The sequence below is a fragment of the Rutidosis leptorrhynchoides genome, chromosome 5 (assembly GCF_046630445.1).
Source record: "Rutidosis leptorrhynchoides isolate AG116_Rl617_1_P2 chromosome 5, CSIRO_AGI_Rlap_v1, whole genome shotgun sequence".
In the NCBI taxonomy this organism is placed as follows: domain Eukaryota; kingdom Viridiplantae; phylum Streptophyta; class Magnoliopsida; order Asterales; family Asteraceae; genus Rutidosis; species Rutidosis leptorrhynchoides.
The window spans coordinates 27,961,990-27,981,654 of NC_092337.1; the positions used below are offsets into that span (position 1 = coordinate 27,961,990).

At 33.3% G+C, this 19,665-nt stretch overlaps 1 protein-coding gene across 1 annotated transcript; it reads right to left on the bottom strand.

Annotated features, from left to right (window-relative positions):
• Positions 1-605: 605 nt before the first annotated feature.
• On the bottom strand, positions 606-19,440 carry LOC139848480 (uncharacterized). Its single transcript, XM_071838209.1, has 3 exons — positions 18,909-19,440; positions 729-865; positions 606-614 (listed from the first exon to the last, which is right to left on the bottom strand). The coding sequence occupies exons 1-3, from the start codon at positions 19,438-19,440 to the stop codon at positions 606-608; spliced, it is 678 nt and encodes a 225-aa protein (XP_071694310.1).
• Positions 19,441-19,665: the final 225 nt, after the last annotated feature.

Below are 19,665 nucleotides of genomic sequence, written 5' to 3' on the forward strand. Positions count from 1 at the left end.
TCTGGTTGTTGAAACAAAACATGAATTGTTCCGGTTGCATACTTTAAAATGATACTTACTATTATGCAACAATTCTATGTTCTTTTTGTAGATCGGGATTTTTTGTAATAGACAAACAGCAATTTTAGAAGTTTTGGACTAAGAAAAATCGATCCATAGCTTTATTCATTTAACTATGTTTGATCGTTTATTTATTCTTTCTTGTTTCACTTTTCATGTAAATGAATCCCAGAACTCAACTTGTTAAATGACAAATGTAAAAGATAACAAAACAAAGTAGATATTAACACCGCCTAAAATAAATGATTTTTATATAATAAGATGTTCAAAAGAGTAAGTAATTTCACATTACAAAATGACAACACAAGCTGTGTTATACAGGGATGATCTTCTAACCTAATTCAGAGCTGACCTTCAAAATCAAACCTAATCTAGATCTTTTATTCATCAACCATTTCAGATGAAATCAAAGTTCTCAATAATTGGTTATTACGTTTAAATAAACATGATTCTCAACATAATCAATCGGACCAAAATGCTTCATCCCCCATTTGACATAGATCAATCAAACAACTTTTTGAAAGTCAAGTTTCTCAATCTTGATATCAGATCACCTGAGGCACAAACAAATATTCCAAATCAGTAACATCATCTAAATAAAACCAAACATTTTTTTAATATAAAAAACCCATTTTTGTATACCTTCAACAAAGCATGAATCTGCAAACAAGAACAGCCAAACCCATTACACCAACAAGACAAATAGTAACCAAATAATGACAAAACCAATTAATCGGTTTCCATTTAATCTCAACACTTGAACTCTTCATTCTTTTGTAAGATCGCATAGCCCAAACACAATGTCCTGCAATATAAGCCCAAGAGTCCATCCTTTTCTAAAACCAATTGGTATTAGAGGGACTTCTCCTTAGACTTATATACATACATTTGTTTTTTGTCTCCCTCCTATGTGGGATAGGTTTGCACCCCAACAATCCTCCCCTCAAACCGAAGACCACATCACCGAGCCTCCCCTTCAACGATACTCCCGCCATCTTATATCACCGGTCTCTTTTCTTTCACTTTTCTTTCACTACCGGGACACGCCTCTTATACCGCCAATCTCTTTCTTTCACTTTTCTTTCACCATCGGGACACGCCACACTTCCACGCCTTGGGAAGGAAGACTTTCGATATAAAGCACCATGACTCGATTATCGTTGGCAAACTGAGGGGTGTGCCATGTCGCACCGTGCGTTCAGGGGTGCGCCACCATCGTCCACCACATCGGGCTATAGCCTAGCTCTGATACCATTTGTAAGATCGCATAGCCCAAACACAATGTCCTGCAATATAAGCCCAAGAGTCTATCCTTTTCTAAAACCAATTGGTATTAGAGGGACTTTCCCTTAAACTTATATACATACATTTGTTTTTGTCTCCCTCCTATGTGGGATAGGTTTGCACCCCAACAATCCTCCCCTCAAACCGAAGATCACATCACCGAGCCTCCCCTTCAACGATACTCCCGCCATCTTATATCACCAGTCTCTTTTTTCTTTCACTTTTCTTTCACTACCGGGACACGCCTCTTATACCGCCGATCTCTTTCTTTCACTATTCTTTCACCATCGGGACACGCCACACTTCCACGCCTTGGGAAGGAAGACTTTTGATATAAGGCACCGCACTTCCATTTCTTTCACTTTTGTCTCCCTCATATTGTTGGAGATATGGAGAACTTTAAACAATTAGAGGGAAGATTCCAGAAAACTCACACGAAGCTTTCACGAAGTTATTAGGAAACTCACATGTAGCTTCTAGGAAGTTGTTAGGAAACTCACATGTAGCTTCCATGAAGTTGTGAGGAAATTCACATGTAGCTTCCACGAAGCTGTCAGAAAACTCACATGTAGCTTCCATGAAGCTGTCAGTAAACTCGCATGAAGCTTCAAGGAATTATTTTTAGCTTACTCTTTAAACCATTCTATAAATAGACCCTCTCGTAACTCATTGTAAACACACCACAAATATTCAGTAAATACATTCTCTAGTTGGTCCGTGGACTAAAGCAATCATAACGATTGCATATAACCACGTTATCTCTTGTGTCGATTTACATTTCTTGCATTTTTTAATCTTTCGTTCATTAAGTGGGTTAGTAATCTTGTAGAATTACTATCGGTGAGTGATCTTATTGAATCACTTGCGTTGTTTTGGGTCCTAATATCCTTACAACTGGTATCAGAGCAAAAGGTTTCATTAAGGGAACGATGGCGGAATACGGGAAGTTTAGAATCGACCGATTCGATGGGAAAGACTTTGGCTTTTGGAAGATGCAAATTGAAGATTACTTGTATCAAAAGAAGCTACACCAACCCTTGTTAGAGACCAAGCATGAAAGCATGAACGATGCCGATTGGACGCTTTTGGATCGTCAAGCTTTGGGCGTTATTCGTCTTTCACTTGCTAAGAACGTTGCATACAATGTTGTGAATGAGAAGACGACGTTTGCTTGCTTGAAAGCACTCTCTAACATGTATGAGAAACCTACCGCTTCTAATAAGGTATTTCTCATGCGTCAATTGTTCAATACAAAGATGAAGGAAGGTACAAGTGTAATGGATCATATCAATGAATTTAATAATATCGTTTCAAGGCTTGAATCGGTAGAGATTAAGTTTGATGATGAACTAAAAGCACTAATCTTGCTTTCATCATTACCGAAAAGTTGGTCGGGTATGGTTACCGCGGTTAGTAGCTCTACAGGAACTACTAAGCTAGCGTTTGAAGTAATAAGGGATTTGATTCTTGGTGAAGATACTCGTAGGAGAAACTCGGGGGAATCGACATCCGGTTCTTTGTTAAGTACCGACAACCGTGGTAGGAAATTTGATCGCGGTGAGAAGAAGGGTAGAAAAAAGTCTAAGAAGAGGTATCCATTGAAAGATAGAAGTGAAGCTGTTTGTTGGGGTTGCAATCAAAAAGGGCACTTTCAAAGGAATTGTAAAAATGGTCTGGCGAAAGGTGTAAACTTGACCGCGGAAGAAAGTGATGATGCACTTTTATGTGGTGTTGAAAATTCTATGGAGTCTTGGATTTTGGATTCGGGAGCTTCGTTTCATGCTACTCATGTCAAAATCATGATGAAGAATTTTCGTTCATATCAAGGCAAGGTGAGATTGGCGGACGACAAACAACTCAATATAGAGGGCATTGGAGATGTTTTATTGAAGACTACTCTTGGCTCTAATTGGACCTTGAAAAACGTAAGGTACATTCCTAAATTAAAAAGGAAACTTATTTCAGTTGGTCAATTAGATGATGAAGGTAACGCAATTACTTTTGAAAACCGCCAATGGAAGGTGGTTAAGGGTAGTTGTGTAGTGGCTCGTGGACATAAAAGGAGAAATCTTTATATGGTTGAAGTGTTTGATGAAGACACGGTGGTTACTATGGTTAATGTTGAGTCTGAATCAACTCTATGGCATCGAAGAATCGGGCATATGAGTGAGAAGGGTATGAAGATGCTTGTTTCGAGTGGGAGAATTTTAGTTTTGAAAAAGGTAGAATTTGGGTTTTGCGAACCATGTGTATATGGGGAAGCAAAAGAAGGTGACTTTTGGGAAATCGGGGAATGCTCCTAAGTTGGAGAAATTGGAGCTTGTTTATACGGATGTATTTGGTCCAACGAATGTAGAATCACATAGAGGTTCTCGCTATTATGTCACCTTCATTGACGACTCCACTCGAAAGGTATGAGTTTATTTTCTTAAAGCTAAATCCGATATATTTAATACTTTTGTGAAGTGGAAAGCTATGGTAAAAAATGAGACTAATTTGAAAGTCAAGTGCTTGAAGTCGGATAATGGAGGGGAATATGGTAGTCTTGAGTTTAAAGACCATTGTGCAAAGCTCGGTATTAGAATGTTGAAAACGGTACCGGAGACACCGTAACATAATGGGGTCGCCGAACGTATGAATCGTACGTTAAATGAAAGGGCTAAGAGTATGAGACTACATGCCGGTTTGCCTAAGATGTTTTGGGCAGATGCGGTAAATACGGCGGCTTATTTGATAAATAGGGGACCCTCAACACCGTTGGGTTTCCGAATTCCCGAGGAAGAATGGCAAGGTAAGAAGGTGAGTTATAATCACCTTAGGATCTTTGGGTGTAATGCTTATGTGAAGACCAAAGATGCAGATAGAGACAAGCTTGAAGCTAAGTCAAAGAAGTGTATTTTCGTAGGCTACGGGTCGAATGAAATGGGTTATCGTTGTTGGGATAACGAAGCTAGAAAAGTGATTCGTTCTCGTGATGTTACCTTTGATGAAGATTCGGTTTATGGCAAACCGGAAACGGGGAGTTCTAAACCGGGTCATGTTACTTTTGACGATGTTTCTATTGATGATCTTGCAGGTTCTAGTGGGAGTACGGGTAATAATGAATTGCCAATTAACGGTGAGGCGTTGGAAAATGCTAATGATGGAGATGGTTCGGAAAGCGGTGATGATTCCGAACATAGTGCGAGTTCTAGTGATGAGGAGGGCACAAATGAAACCGGTCCAACCATTTCGGTTGCTCCTACACTAAGACGCTCGACTAGAGTGCCCAAACCTAATCCTAGGTATTCTCCATCAGCAAACTACTTGCTCTATACCGAGAATGGTGAACCCGAAAGTTACTTTGAGGCAAGGAAGACAAAAGAATCCATACAATGGGAGCTTGCCATGAAAGAAGAGATGGGGTCACTTGAGAAGAATAAAACTTGGTCACTAGTGAAATTACCTCATGATAAAAGGGCGTTGCAAAGTAAATGGGTGTATCGAATCAAGAATGAGTTGGATGGCAAGAAAAGGTACAAGGCTCGTTTGGTGGTTAAAGGCTTTCAACAAAAGAAAGGAGTTGACTACCAAGAGATATTTTCACCGGTGGTGAAGATGACTACTATTCGTTTGGTACTTTCTATGGTTGCATCCGAGGACTTACATCTAGAGCAACTAGATGTGAAGACTGCATTCTTACATGGTAACCTTGATGAAGAGATCTATATGAGCCAACCCGAGGGCTTTGAGGTAAAGGGTAAAGAGAAGTGGGTTTGTAAGCTAAAGAAAAGTTTGTATGGATTGAAGCAAGCACCTCAGCAATGGTACTTGAAGTTTGATGATTTTATGAAGAAGATTGGTTTCTTAAGATGTGAAGCGGATCACTGTTGCTACTTGAAGAAACTCAAGTCTTCTTATATAATCTTATTGTTATATGTTGATGACATGTTACTTGCATGTTCTAACATGTCCGAAATTAACAAATTGAAGGGATTACTTTCCCATGAATTCGAGATGAAAGATCTTGGTGGTGCTAGGTGTGATGACCCGGAAATTTCTGATCAAATTTAAACTTAATCTTCATATGATTTCGATACGATAAGCAAAGAATGTATTATTGAGTCTAGAAAATTTTGAAACGATGTTCATATATTCAATTGACCTTCGACTGCTCTCGGCGATTCACGAACAATTAAGTGTAAATAGATATGTGTGTATGTATATATAAATAATAATTTGAAATATAATTTGAAGTATTATATGTTGTTGTTATTAAAATTTAATAAAATTAAAATAGGATATTATAATAATTATTATTTAAAATATATCTCTATATATAAATAAAGTATATTAAAAATAAATATTAAATGATAGTAATACTCGTTTGATGTTTTGATTGATATCAAGCAAGTTAAATTCAAACTTATGTAATTTAAAAATAAACGGTGATACGAAAATGAGTTATATAAGTTATAGGCTTATTAAAAGTATATTTAGGATCTAATTATTTAATTTTAACACTTTTTATATTTTACTCATAAATGAGAGGGACAGTTGATGTAATTTTTATTTATTAAATTAATGATTGAATTTTATACCATAACGAGCAAAATAAATAAATATAGTTAATCTAAAAATTTGGTATTTTTTCCGAAGACTTTTATCCGCCACTGATTAATGACGGAATAGTAGATGACGGCTAACATATCACATGTTTTTAATTCATATGATTATATAATTATTATTATTATTATTACTAATTAGTATTATTATTTGATATATTTATATTTACTAATATCTAAAGTAAGGAAAAGATAATTACGCGTAATTTTATTATACATCACTATCAGTTCTATTTTTTTCCTACCTTCTGTTCTACTCGTGAATCTGTAATAGACAACCCACACCAACTCTTTTGTTCCTTGTTTCTTCTTTTCATTATTAAATTGAGTTATACCGTTGAATTCTGAATTATTAAACTACTTTCGATTCATTCCTCCCATAACTTAAATATATGGATATATAGATAATACAATACTTATGTCTCACCCATCACCCTTTCTTAATCACAACCTGTATTTTTATCGACTAACTATTTACAACCATTACTCTCCTTATTTCGATCAAACCACACAACCACCAATAACCTATAGGTGTTATCAATCGTCACCTACGGTCTCTTGTTGCTAGTAATCGGGTCACCTCTAAACCAGACCAACCCCCATAGAAGGTCGCTTCATGCTTATTATATTCGATCGTGGAACACCCATAACCACAACCACCACTGAAGCACCTTCCCACGACCACCATAAACCCACCATCGGTTCTAACACCAACCATCTATCTCCTTCACATTGGTAAAACGCTATAAACAACCAACACTCATTTTATATTCTTGATTCATTCCGGCCTACAACCTCCACCCCTACTAACGAACCACCACCATAAGCTTCTTTCGGTTATGATCATTAACCCCTTTACCATGACACCTTCCACCATCACACATACACCCATGAGCTACTGCTCGTTGCTACACCCACTTTCCTGTTGTGAAACACACCGACACTACCACTATCGAAGCTAAACGGATGCAACTTGTTTTCCTTTAATTCTGTTTGGCCTGTACGAATAAAGAGCCACCACACCACCACCTAAAACCATCACCACACCATTTTGAACCACCAACTACTGCTTACTGTTTCTTTTCTTTCTTCTTCTGATCGAACAAGTACCGCCAGACACCACCCAAACAATCCATCACTGCTGTTGTTTATATTCTATTATACTACTACTATTACGCATGTTTTCTTTTCTGTTTACTCTTCTCATCACCTTTCACCTGCAATCAATGAAGATAATAATACATTCAATAAAGCATGAGTGATGAGGATATAATTTATGGGGGTGGGCCGAAAGAAACCTCACCCATTCAAAGTGGTTCTTTTTGCTAAAAGATATAAGTAGGGTATTATATTTAAGCTAGCAAATGGTCGGTTATCTATACTATTTAGGAATTACGATCATAAATAAACATGATGAGTCATAGTTTAGAGCTTTTTCAATATGATATAGAGAATATTAATATACAATATGATGCAAGTGGATCTAGTTGCAAAGTGGTATGGCCGACTAAGATAGAAGATTGACGTGTGGATATTTTTTATTTATTTATTTGAATTATTACATGATAAAGGTGATATTAAATGATGATTCATAGATTATAGTGATGATCATTATGATAAAATATTACGAAATTAGGGAAGTGATGATGATGATCATATAATAATAATGATTAGGATGTTAAGAAGATGATGATAATAAACGAGGAGTGCAGGCAAATTATGTTTCCCTTTGTTTTCTACCGTTCGAGATTTTTATCTCCAAACCAACAGGCCGAGATTTTTTTTTATTTGGGCTTATTATATTATTATAAGGGCCTTCAATATATTTAAGTGTTGGGCTACTCTTGGGCTAGTTTGGTGGATCAATTTAATCTCATTTATGGATTAGTAGTAAATAGGCTCTAATTATTTAACAATGGAGTTTCGAAATCTATTAGTGTTTAATTAAGGTTATGATGATGAACGAGATGATGTATGATGATATTGATTATGATGTTTACAGTAGCAAGCATGATGATGATTAAAATGAAATGATGATAAGTGTGAGGTCACGATGGTATAGGATTAGGAAGGAGAAGAAGAAAATGGAAACAGGAAGATACGGGTTAAATATAATTAAGTTATCCTTTATATTAGAAATGAACAAGCAGCTCGATGGTTGATGTGTGTTGGTTTAACTGAGAGGTCGCGAGTTCGAGCCGGTCATAGGCAATTCTTTTTAGAATGGCTTTTAAAGGGTATACATTTCATATTTATTATTATTATTATTATTATTATTATTATTATTATTATTATTATTATTATTATTATTATTATTATTATTATTATTATTATTATTATTATTATTATTATTATGTGTATTATTATTATTATTATTATTATTATTATTATTGTTATTATCAAAACTACCATTTTTAAATAAAATTATCATTTTTTTTAATAATTTTAATATTATCATTTATTATTATTATTATTATTATTATTATTATTATTATTATTATTATTATTATTATTATTATTATTATTATTATTATTTTTACTAACAATATTTTTATTATCATTATTTTGATTACCATTAATAATATTATTATTATCATGATTATTATTATTGTAATTATTTTTATTATTAAAACTTATTATTATTATTATAAGCTAATACAATTTTTTTATTAATATTAATTTACTAAATAACAATTAGTTACATAAAATCCTATTTAATACATATAACATATAATTTACTAAAATAACAAATATATCACAAATATAAAACTTCGTTCGATTTCAATTATATGTGTTAATATAAATATAAATGATATAGGTTCGTGAATCCGAGGCCAACCCTACACTTGATAAATGACGTCATATGTATTTTTACTACAAAATACAGTATGGTGAGTTTCATTTACTCCATTTTACTCTTTACATTTTTGGGACTGAGAATACATGCTCTGTTTTTACAACTGTTTTATTAAATGTTTTTGAAATATATTTTGAACTGCGAATACATGAAATGCTTTTATAAATGTTTGACGAGATAGACACAAGCAAAACATTTCTCGAATGAATTATTATGCAGACAAGTTCTGCGGATTATTATTGAATTATGTGGACATGATAATTGCCACCATTGAATTATGTGTACATGATAATTGCCACCATTGAATTATGTGGACATGATAATTGCCACCATTGAATTATGTGGACATGATAATTGCCACCAATTGATGTGAATGTTATGTATCGAGAGAATGATTTTTATACACAGGTTATGTGTATTATATTTTGTACACGAGATATGTGTACGGTTACTAAGATTTATGAAAAAGGATTTCGTACACGAGAAAGGTGTACTGTATTTAAAAGATATCGCATGTACATTACAGGTGGGTATAGAATTTGGGCCCATTTGTACCATGCAGCATTTAAATCTTGTGGTCTATCAAAATGATGAATTTTATTGTTTTATGATAAACTTATGAACTCACCAACCTTTTGGTTGACACTTTAAAGCATGTTTATTCTCAGGTATGAAAGAAATCTTTCGCTGTGCATTTGCTCATTTTAAAGACATTATTTGGAGTCGATCATCGCAATGGGACCATATGTTGGTGACTTCGTCCAGATGGATTAGGACGGGGTATGACATATGGTATCAGAGCGGTGGTCTTAGCAAACCAGGTCTTGCATTAGTGTGTCTAACTGTTAGTTGATTAGATGCATTAGTGAGTCTGGACTTAGACCGTGTATGCATGTCAAAAGTTTTGCTTATCATTTCGTGTCAAAAATTACCTGCTTATCATCCTTAGGAAATTACCTGCTTATCGTTCTTAGTCTAGACACGCTTTACTGCATTGACTGCATGAATAGTGTATAGACAAAATTCGTATCTTAGCGTATCTGATAATTCATATCTTAGCGTATCTGTTATTGTAGACTTGCCTGACATATGCCGTAAATTCCTCCGTAGTCTACGAAATCTTTAGTACTATATATAAAGATATTCTATGTAGTTAGAATATCATCCAATAGCCAAAAAAATCATTTCATAATCGAAAATTCTTTATTCAATCGTACGAAATGAAACTCACAACTAGTTCAAGTCCCTCAAATTCCGACAGCTATCCTGATATGGATTTTCGCTCGAGCTCCGAAGACAGTGTAACCGGAATGGATCAACCAATCAGCCATCATTGATTCTAGATGAATTGAGGATGAGTTCGTAGTCGACTTAACCAATGGAAATGAGAAGAAGGCGATCCTTTCCACCAACCGAATTCACCTCTTGGCGAAGAACCTAAAGCACTTACAGGCGAATCAGTTGAAACACCATTTTCACAATCATTTCCCGAATATCTCGCCACGATTATATTCCATCTAAAATTCTAAACCTTATTCATCCGCTCGTTCCGACCGACAATCATCCGGAATAATAGAAGATGTCCACGAACTTCGCGCTCGAGTAATCAATTTGGAGAATATGGTGCAAAATTTACCAGCTTCAGCAACATCACCGGCACCAATAGTACCACCAACAACCTAAGTTTCAACATCACACACCTCAATATCTCATTCTGTACCTCGAGCATAATCATCATTCTATGAATCGTTCTACATCATCTATCTTCGATCTACATGGCGCTTATGTAATTTCTAATGTTTTTAGAGATTATATATTCTAGTGCTAACGATAAATCAAATGAGATTAATATCATATTGACTCATTAAATCCATGATTACATCTGAAGAAAATATATATGTATATATGTTTCATAAAGATTGTAATTAAAAATTCTTTCGTACAAACTGTTAATGGTGAAAATATTTTAACGGGTAGGTAATACCCGAGGAATATTTAGATTTCACATTAATAAGTTACACTGTACATCCTTCAAATCCGATTCAACAGTCATTTACTATCCTACTTACATCCACATATATACGAATCTGTTCACCACGGAATAACCATTTTCATTCATTTTCATATTTGGATTTTTACTTATTAGAATCCAACAAGTGGCATAATGAAGAAAACATTGGACAAAATAAAATTTGTTAGAAACAAACAATTTAACTATGAGAAGAATTTTGATAAGAATTTACGCTAACTGTTCCTAGCTAACTGATTAATTTTGTATTACATTTTATTTATCGCAATTTATTTATTGCAATTTAATTATCGCAATTTAAATTCTGGCAATTTTATTATCGTCATTTAATTTCTGTTATTTATTTTACGCACTTTAAATATCGGGACACGTATACAAGGTTTTGACATATCATATTGACGCATCTATATATATTATTTGGAATAACCATAGACACTCTATATGCAGTAATGCTGGAGTTAGCTATACAGGGTTGAGGTTGATTCTACAATAATATATATAGTTTGAGTTGTGATCGAGTCTGAGACATGTATACGGGTCACGATACGTATTAATTAATTCAAATATTATATATTAAACTATATATGAATTATTGGACTGTTAACTGTGGACTATCGACTGTGGACTAATGAAATTGGACAATTAAAATGAATTAAAATATGGATTATAACATATGAAACTAAACATTTCTTCAAGTTTACCACTTGATTTCATCTTAAACCTCGTTTGTATCTTGATGATTACAATCTGCGTTCAACCCTTTCATGATTCTTGAAAACACCTCAATCGAGAGGATGAACCAACCAAACTTCATCTACGGAAGAAAAGATTGATACATATAGTTATGCACCTGAAAAACACTCTGAACCTGAGTAAACGTTATCACGTATATGTACTAGCTCCTTTGGCGTTGTTATAATAGAAAATAACTTTGCAATCCTTCTCCAAATTAGCCAATTTTGTCACAGCTTCAGCAAATCAATGTCGACCTTTCATTCGAATAAGCCTTAATATAACCTTGATATATATGCGTGCTCTATTATTGTTACCGGGGAATCTTTTATATTTTCCCATATTACCAGCAGATGTACCAGTAACCTCGTTGCTCTTTGGCTTAAATCCCTCCGACAAATCACTATATTTATCTATTGAAGTCTCATCATATTATCATCCGCATCTGGTAACGAGAATTACCATACCAATTACTGAGAATCAGCAATTAGTATTTCGAATCTCGCAGTGTTTCTACATCAACAGTTATATGTATACATATAACATTTGCCTCTTAGAATTATGATCTTTCATTCTGAAATTCTGAAAAGCAACCAGTCTACGAATCAATACTCAGAATGTTGAAAAAGCTCAAAGATTTTGATACTGAAAAATGAATTGAGCAAATCATGAAGGAGACTCTGAACAAATTACAAGGACTAAACTTGTACATAAGGGATTCAGATGATTCTGTTTCTGATGAAATCTTTAACGAATACCTTGCTCCTTAATCGCTCTAAATTATCGTGAATGAATTTCTTCATCACAATTTGATTTTAAAATTCTAAGATATTATCGTATCTTTCATTATTAATACCCAAAATATTTCTGAAGATATCTTCATAAATATTCTAGTTCGATATTAATTATCTCTCCGCGCTATCTGTGTTATATCATAAAAGAAAACTGTTTTAGTTTCTATATTCTGTAAACCTTCGAATTTAAAATAAGTATGTTTTTGAAGTAGTGTTGGAAACTGATGCCTGAGTTAATATAATATAATGACACTTGATCAACGTGATTATATTACAGTACGTCATGCTGAGTTTCTAATGGAACGTGATAATTCACATACCATAACGTTATCATGTGCCATGTTACAAGACTATTTCATTATACTTAATCTTTAAGCATATCACGGAAATATTTTCTTGATATTTCTGTTCTTCCGTAACTCCAAATAGTTTCTAATAAATCATACTATTACATTTACTTTTTGATTAGAAGATTTCCATAAAAAAAAATTAAACCCGGAAATCAACTGTGACTACGTCAAAAGTCAAGACGAATCTTATTTTTCTCATTTCACTCTTTTGCGATAACTTCACTCGTACACTTCACATAAATAAATTATTTTATCCATATTACTCGCTGGTGATAAAACTCTAATTTCTAGCTCATATGCGTCATGAAAACATACTTATTGCCAGTCATGACCATCCCAATTAAATTTCGGGACGAAATTTCTTTAACGGGTAGGTACTGTGATGACCCGAAAATTTCCGATCAAATTTAAACTTAATCTTCATATGATTTCGATACGATAAGCAAAGAATGTATTATTGATTCTAGAAAATTTTGAAACGGTGCTCATATATTCAATTGACCTTCGACTGCTCTCGGCAATTCACGAACGATTAAGTGTAAATAGATATATGTGTATGTATATATAAATAATAATTTGAAATATAATTTGAAGTATTATATGTTGTTGTTATTAAAATTTAATAAAATTAAAATAGGATATTATAATAATTATTATTTAAAATATATCTCTATATATAAATAAAGTATATTAAAAATAAATATTAAATGATAGTAATACTCGTTTGATGTTTTGATTGATATCAAGCAAGTTAAATTCAAACTTATGTAATTTTAAAATAAACGGTGATACAAAAATGAGTTATATAAGTTATAGGCTTATTAAAAGTATATTTAGGATCTAATTATTTAATTTTAACACTTTTTATATTTTACTCATAAATGAGAGGGACAGTTGATGTAATTTTTATTTATTAAATTAATGATTAAATTTTATACCATAACGACCAAAATAAATAAATATAGTTAATCTAAAAATTTGGTATTTTTTCCGAAGACTTTTATCCCAACTGATTAACGACGGAATAGTAGATGACGGCTAACATATCACATGTTTTTAATTCATATGATTATATAATTATTATTATTATTACTAATTAGTATTATTATTTGATATATTTATATTTACTAATATCTAAAGTAAGGAAAAGATAATTACGCGTAATTTTATTATACATCACTATCAGTTCTATTTTTTTCCTACCTTCTGTTCTACTCGTGATTCTGTAATAGACAACCCACGCTAACTCTTTTGTTCCTTGTTTCTTCTTTTCATTATTAAATTGAGTTATACTGTTGAATTCTGAATTATTAAACTACTTTCGATTCATTCCTCCCATAACTTAAATATATGGATATATAGATAATACAATACTTATGTCTCACCCATCACCCTTTCTTAATCACAACCTGTATTTTTATCGACTAACTATTTACAACCGGTACTCTCCTTATTTCGATCAAACCACACAACCACCAATAACCTATAGGTGTTATCAATCGTCACCTACGGTCTCTTGTTGCTAGTAATCGGGTCACCTCTAAACCAGACCAACCCCCATAGAATGTTGCTTCATGCTTATTATATTCGATCGTGGAACACCCATAACCACAACCACCACCGAAGCACCTTCCCACGACCACCATAAACCCACCATCAGTTCTAACACCAACCATCTATCTCCTTTACATTGGTAAAACACTATAAACAACCAACACTCATTTTATATTCTTGATTCATTCCTGCCTACAACCTCCACCCCTACTAACGAACCACCACCATAAGCTTCTTTCGGTTATGATCACGAACCCCTTTACCATGACACATTCCACCATCACACATACACCCATGAACTACTGCTCGTTGCTACACTCACTTTCCTGTTGTGAAACACACTGACACTACCACTATCGAAGCTAAACGGATGCAGCTTGTTTTCCTTTAATTCTGTTTGGCCTGTACGAATAAAGAGCCACCATACCACCACCTAAACCCATCACCACACCATTTTGAACCACCAACTACTGCTTACTGTTTCTTTTCTTTCTTCTTCTGATCGAACACGTACCGCCTGACACCACCCAAACAATCCATCACTGCTGTTGTTTATATTCTATTATACTACTACTATTACGCATGTTTTCTTTTCTGTTTACTCTTCTCATCACCTTTCACCTGCAATCAATGAAGATAATAATACATTCAATAAAGCATGAGTGATGAGGATATAATTTATGGGGGTGGGCCGAAAGAAACCTCACCCATTCAAAGTGGTTCTTTTTGCTAAAAGATATAAGTAGGGTATTATATTTAAGCTAGCAAATGGTCGATTATCTATACTATTTAGGAATTACGATCATAAATAAACATGATGGGTCATAGTTTAGAGCTTTTTCAATATGATATAGAGAATATTAATATACAATATGATGCAAGTGGATCTAGTTGCAAAGTGGTATGGCTGACTAAGATAGAAGATTGACGTGTGGATATTTTTTATTTATTTATTTGAATTATTACATGATAAAGGTGATATTAAATGATGATTCATAGATTATAGTGATGATCATTATGATAAAATATTACGAAATTAGGGAAGTGATGATGATGATCATATAATAATAATGATTAGGATGTTAAGAAGATGATGATAATAAACGAGGAGTGCAGGCAAATTATGTTTCCCTTTGTTTTCTACCGTTCGAGATTTTTATCTCCAAACCAACAGGCCGAGATTTTTTTTTATTTGGGCTTATTATATTATTATAAGGGGCTTCAATATATTTAAGTGTTGGGCTACTCTTGGGCTAGTTTGGTGGATCAATTTAATCTCATTTATGGATTAGTAGTAAATAGGCTCTAATTATTTAACAATGGAGTTTCGAAATCTATTAGTGTTTAATTAAGGTTATGATGATGAACGAGATGATGTATGATGATATTGATTATGATGTTTACAGTAGCAAGCATGATGATGATTAAAATGAAATGATGATAAGTGTGAGGTCACGATGGTATAGGATTAGGAAGGAGAAGAAGAAAATGGAAACAGGAAGATACGGGTTAAATATAATTAAGTTATCCTTTATATTAGAAATGAACAAGCAGCTCGATGGATGATGTGTGTTGGTTTAACTGAGAGGTCGCGAGTTCGAGCCGGTCTTGGGCAATTCTTTTTAGAATGGCTTTTAAAGGGTATACATTTCATATTTATTATTATTATTATTATTATTATTATTATTATTATTATTATTATTATTATTATTATTATTATTATTATTATTATTATTATTATTATTATTATTATTATTATTATGTGTATTATGAGCATTATTATTATTATTATTATTATTATTATCAAAACTACCATTTTTAAATAAAATTATCATTTTTGTTAATAATTTTAATATTATCACTTATTATTATTATTATTATTATTATTATTATTATTATTATTATTATTATTATTATTATTATTACTAACAATATTTTTATTATCATTATTTTGATTACCATTAATAATATTATTATTATCATGATTATTATTATTGTAATTATTTTTATTATTAAAACTTATTATTATTATTATAAGCTAATACAATTTTTTTTATTAATATTAATTTACTAAATAACAATTAGTTACATAAAATCCTATTTAATACATATAACATATAATTTACTAAAATAACAAATATATCACAAATATAAAAATTCGTTCGATTTCAATTATATGTGTTAATATAAATATAAATGATATAGGTTCGTGAATTCGAGGCCAACCCTACACTTGATAAATGATGTCATATGTATTTTTACTACAAAATACAGTATGGTGAGTTTCATTTGCTCCCTTTTACTCTTTACATTTTTGGGACTGAGAATACATGCGCTGTTTTTACAACTGTTTTATTAAATGTTTTTGAAATATATTTTGAACTGCGAATACATGAAATGCTTTTATAAATGTTTGACGAGATAGACACAAGCAAAACATTCCTCGAATGAATTATTATGCAGACAGAAGTTCTGCGAATTATTATTGAATTATGTGAACATGATAATTGCCACCATTGAATTATGTGGACATGATAATTGCCACCATTGAATTATGTGGACATGATAATTGCCACCATTAAATTATGTGGACATGATAATTGCCACCAATTGATGTGAATGTTATGTATCGAGAGAATGGTTTTTATACACAGGTTATGTGTATTATATTTTGTACACGAGATATGTGTATGGTTACTAAGATTTATGAAAAAGGATTTCGTACACGAGAAAGGTGTACTGTATCTAAAAGATATCGCATGTACATTACAGGTGGGTATAGGATTTGGGCCCATTTGTACCATGCAGCATTTAAATCTTGTGGTCTATCAAAATGATGAATTTTATTGTTTTATGATAAACTTATGAACTCACCAACCTTTTGGTTGACACTTTAAAGCATGTTTATTCTCAGGTATGAAAGAAATCTTTCGCTGTGCATTTGCTCATTTTAAAGACATTATTTGGAGTCGATCATCGCAATGGGACCATATGTTGGTGACTTCGTCCAGATGGATTAGGACGGGGTATGACACTAGGCAAATACTTGGCATGAGTATTGTGCGTGATCGTGTGAAAGGTACTCATTACTTGTCTCAATCCAAATATATTGAGAAAGTAGTAAAGAGGTTTAATATGGAGAATTCAAAGGCTCGTTCTATGCCTTTGGGTAGCACGATTAAGTTATCGAAAAGTCAATCACCAAAGACGATAAAAGACAAAACGGATATGGAAAAGGTTCCATATGCATCGGCCGTGGGTAGTATTATGTATGCCATGGTTTGTATAAGACCCGATATTGCTCAAGCAGTGGGAGTTGTAAGTCGTTATATGTCTAATCCGGGGAAAGAGCATTGGGAAGCGGTCAAATGGTTGCTTCGTTATTTGAAAGGTACTTCTAATATGGGATTGTGCTTCTCTAAAAGCAATGTCATACTTAGGGGTTATGTGGATGCTGATTTGGGTGGATGTGACGATTCGGGGAAAAGCACTACGGGTTATGTTTTCACAATAGGGAAGACGGCGGTTAGTTGGATGTCTCGACTACAAAAGAGTGTTGCTTTGTCAACTACCGAGGCCGAATATATGGCTATTGCAGAAGCTTCTAAAGAGCTTGTTTGGTTAAAGAACTTCTTAGGTGAGTTGGGAAAAAGACAAGACTATTGCGTCTTGTATTGTGATAATCAAAGTGCAATACATCTTGGGAAGAATCCGGTGTTTCATAGTCGTACGAAACACATCAAGATAAGGTATCATTTTATTCGACAACATATAAATGATGGTACTTTATTATTGGAGAAAATCCTTGGTACGAAGAATCCTGCTGATATGTTTACTAAGGTTGTTACGACAGAGAAATTGAGGTTTTGCATTACCTCAATTGGTCTTCTAATGAATTGATGAGAGAAGACCCCAACTAGAGAATTAGAGAGTTAATGTTTCAATTCTAACAAGTAGTGTAGAAGACCTTGTATCAAAAGTCTGCTCATCCGAAGTATGTGTTGAGTGTGCGTGTCCCAAATGGAGTTTGGCGGTATAATGGTGGTTTAACGTTCTTGGTTAGATCATTGATATTTTGGGTTGACGAAGGTTGGGTTTGTTCAAAGTCGCCAAGTGGGAGATTGTTGGAGATATGGAGAACTTTAAACAATTAGAGGGAAGATTCCAGGAAACTCACATGAAGCTTCCACGAAGTTGTTAGGAAACTCACATGTAGCTTCTACGAAGTTGTTAGGAAACTCACATGTAGCTTCCACGAAGTTGTGAGGAAATTCACATGTAGCTTCCACGAAGCTGTCAGGAAACTCACATGTAGCTTCCATGAAGCTGTCAGGAAACTCACATGAAGCTTCAAGGAATTGTTTTTAGCTTACTCTTTAAACTATTCTATAAATAGACCCTCTTGTAACTCATTGTAAACACACCACAAATATTCAGTAAATACATTCTCTAGTTGGTCCGTGGACTAAAGCAATCACAACGATTGCATATAACCACGTTATCTCTTGTGTCGATTTACATTTCTTGCATTTTTTAATCTTTTGTTCATTAAGTGGGTTAGTAATCTTGTAGAATTACTATCGGTGAGTGATCTTGTTGAATCACTTGCGTTGTTTTGGGTCCTAATATCCTTACATCTTTTACCGGCTACAGGCTCTTTCGATAAATCGAAACTCGCCCCTTTCATCCTCAGCTCCTGAACGCATCTCGTTAACACTCGACTATCGTTTCTTTCCCTCAACAACTGCCCATTCAGTTTCCAATACCTGCAAAGTTTCAACTGAACCAAAAAAATCATCTCACAACAAGTAGATAAATTCACAATCATGGGAACCCACCATTTTTTACATGTTAAATTATCTTTATCATTACTATTGTTGTTTTGAGTAAATAAAATGGTGAAGAAAAACCCATGAAATATGAAGAAAAATAAACATAGATGGAATATTTCGCTTTTGAGAGAGTCGATTTGTAGCTCGAATTTAGCAATTTTTCGACCAGATAAATCCTCTTCTCTTTGCCAGATTTTTAAAAGAAGAAGGTGACCAGGGGATTCCGATATTTCCATTAATGGGTGGTCTTGTATCGCCTCTATTGTCGAAATTGTTTGCTTTTGATGATCTTCAGAAACATCGATTTCAACTACAAGATGATGGGCGTCATTAGATTCAGCCATTGATGGATTCGAAATCAACCAGAAATTGTTAAATTCAAATTTTGGAAAGTGAAAAAATGAAATAACAGTATGAGAATTGTTGGATTGATAAAATAGGAATTGTATGAATTCGTTGGATTTGCAGATGAGATTTGAGTGAATTTTTAATTAAATTTGTGTGAGATATTTAAAGTGTATTGATGATTGATGATTGAATTGATGATTGGAACGCCTGATATGCCAACG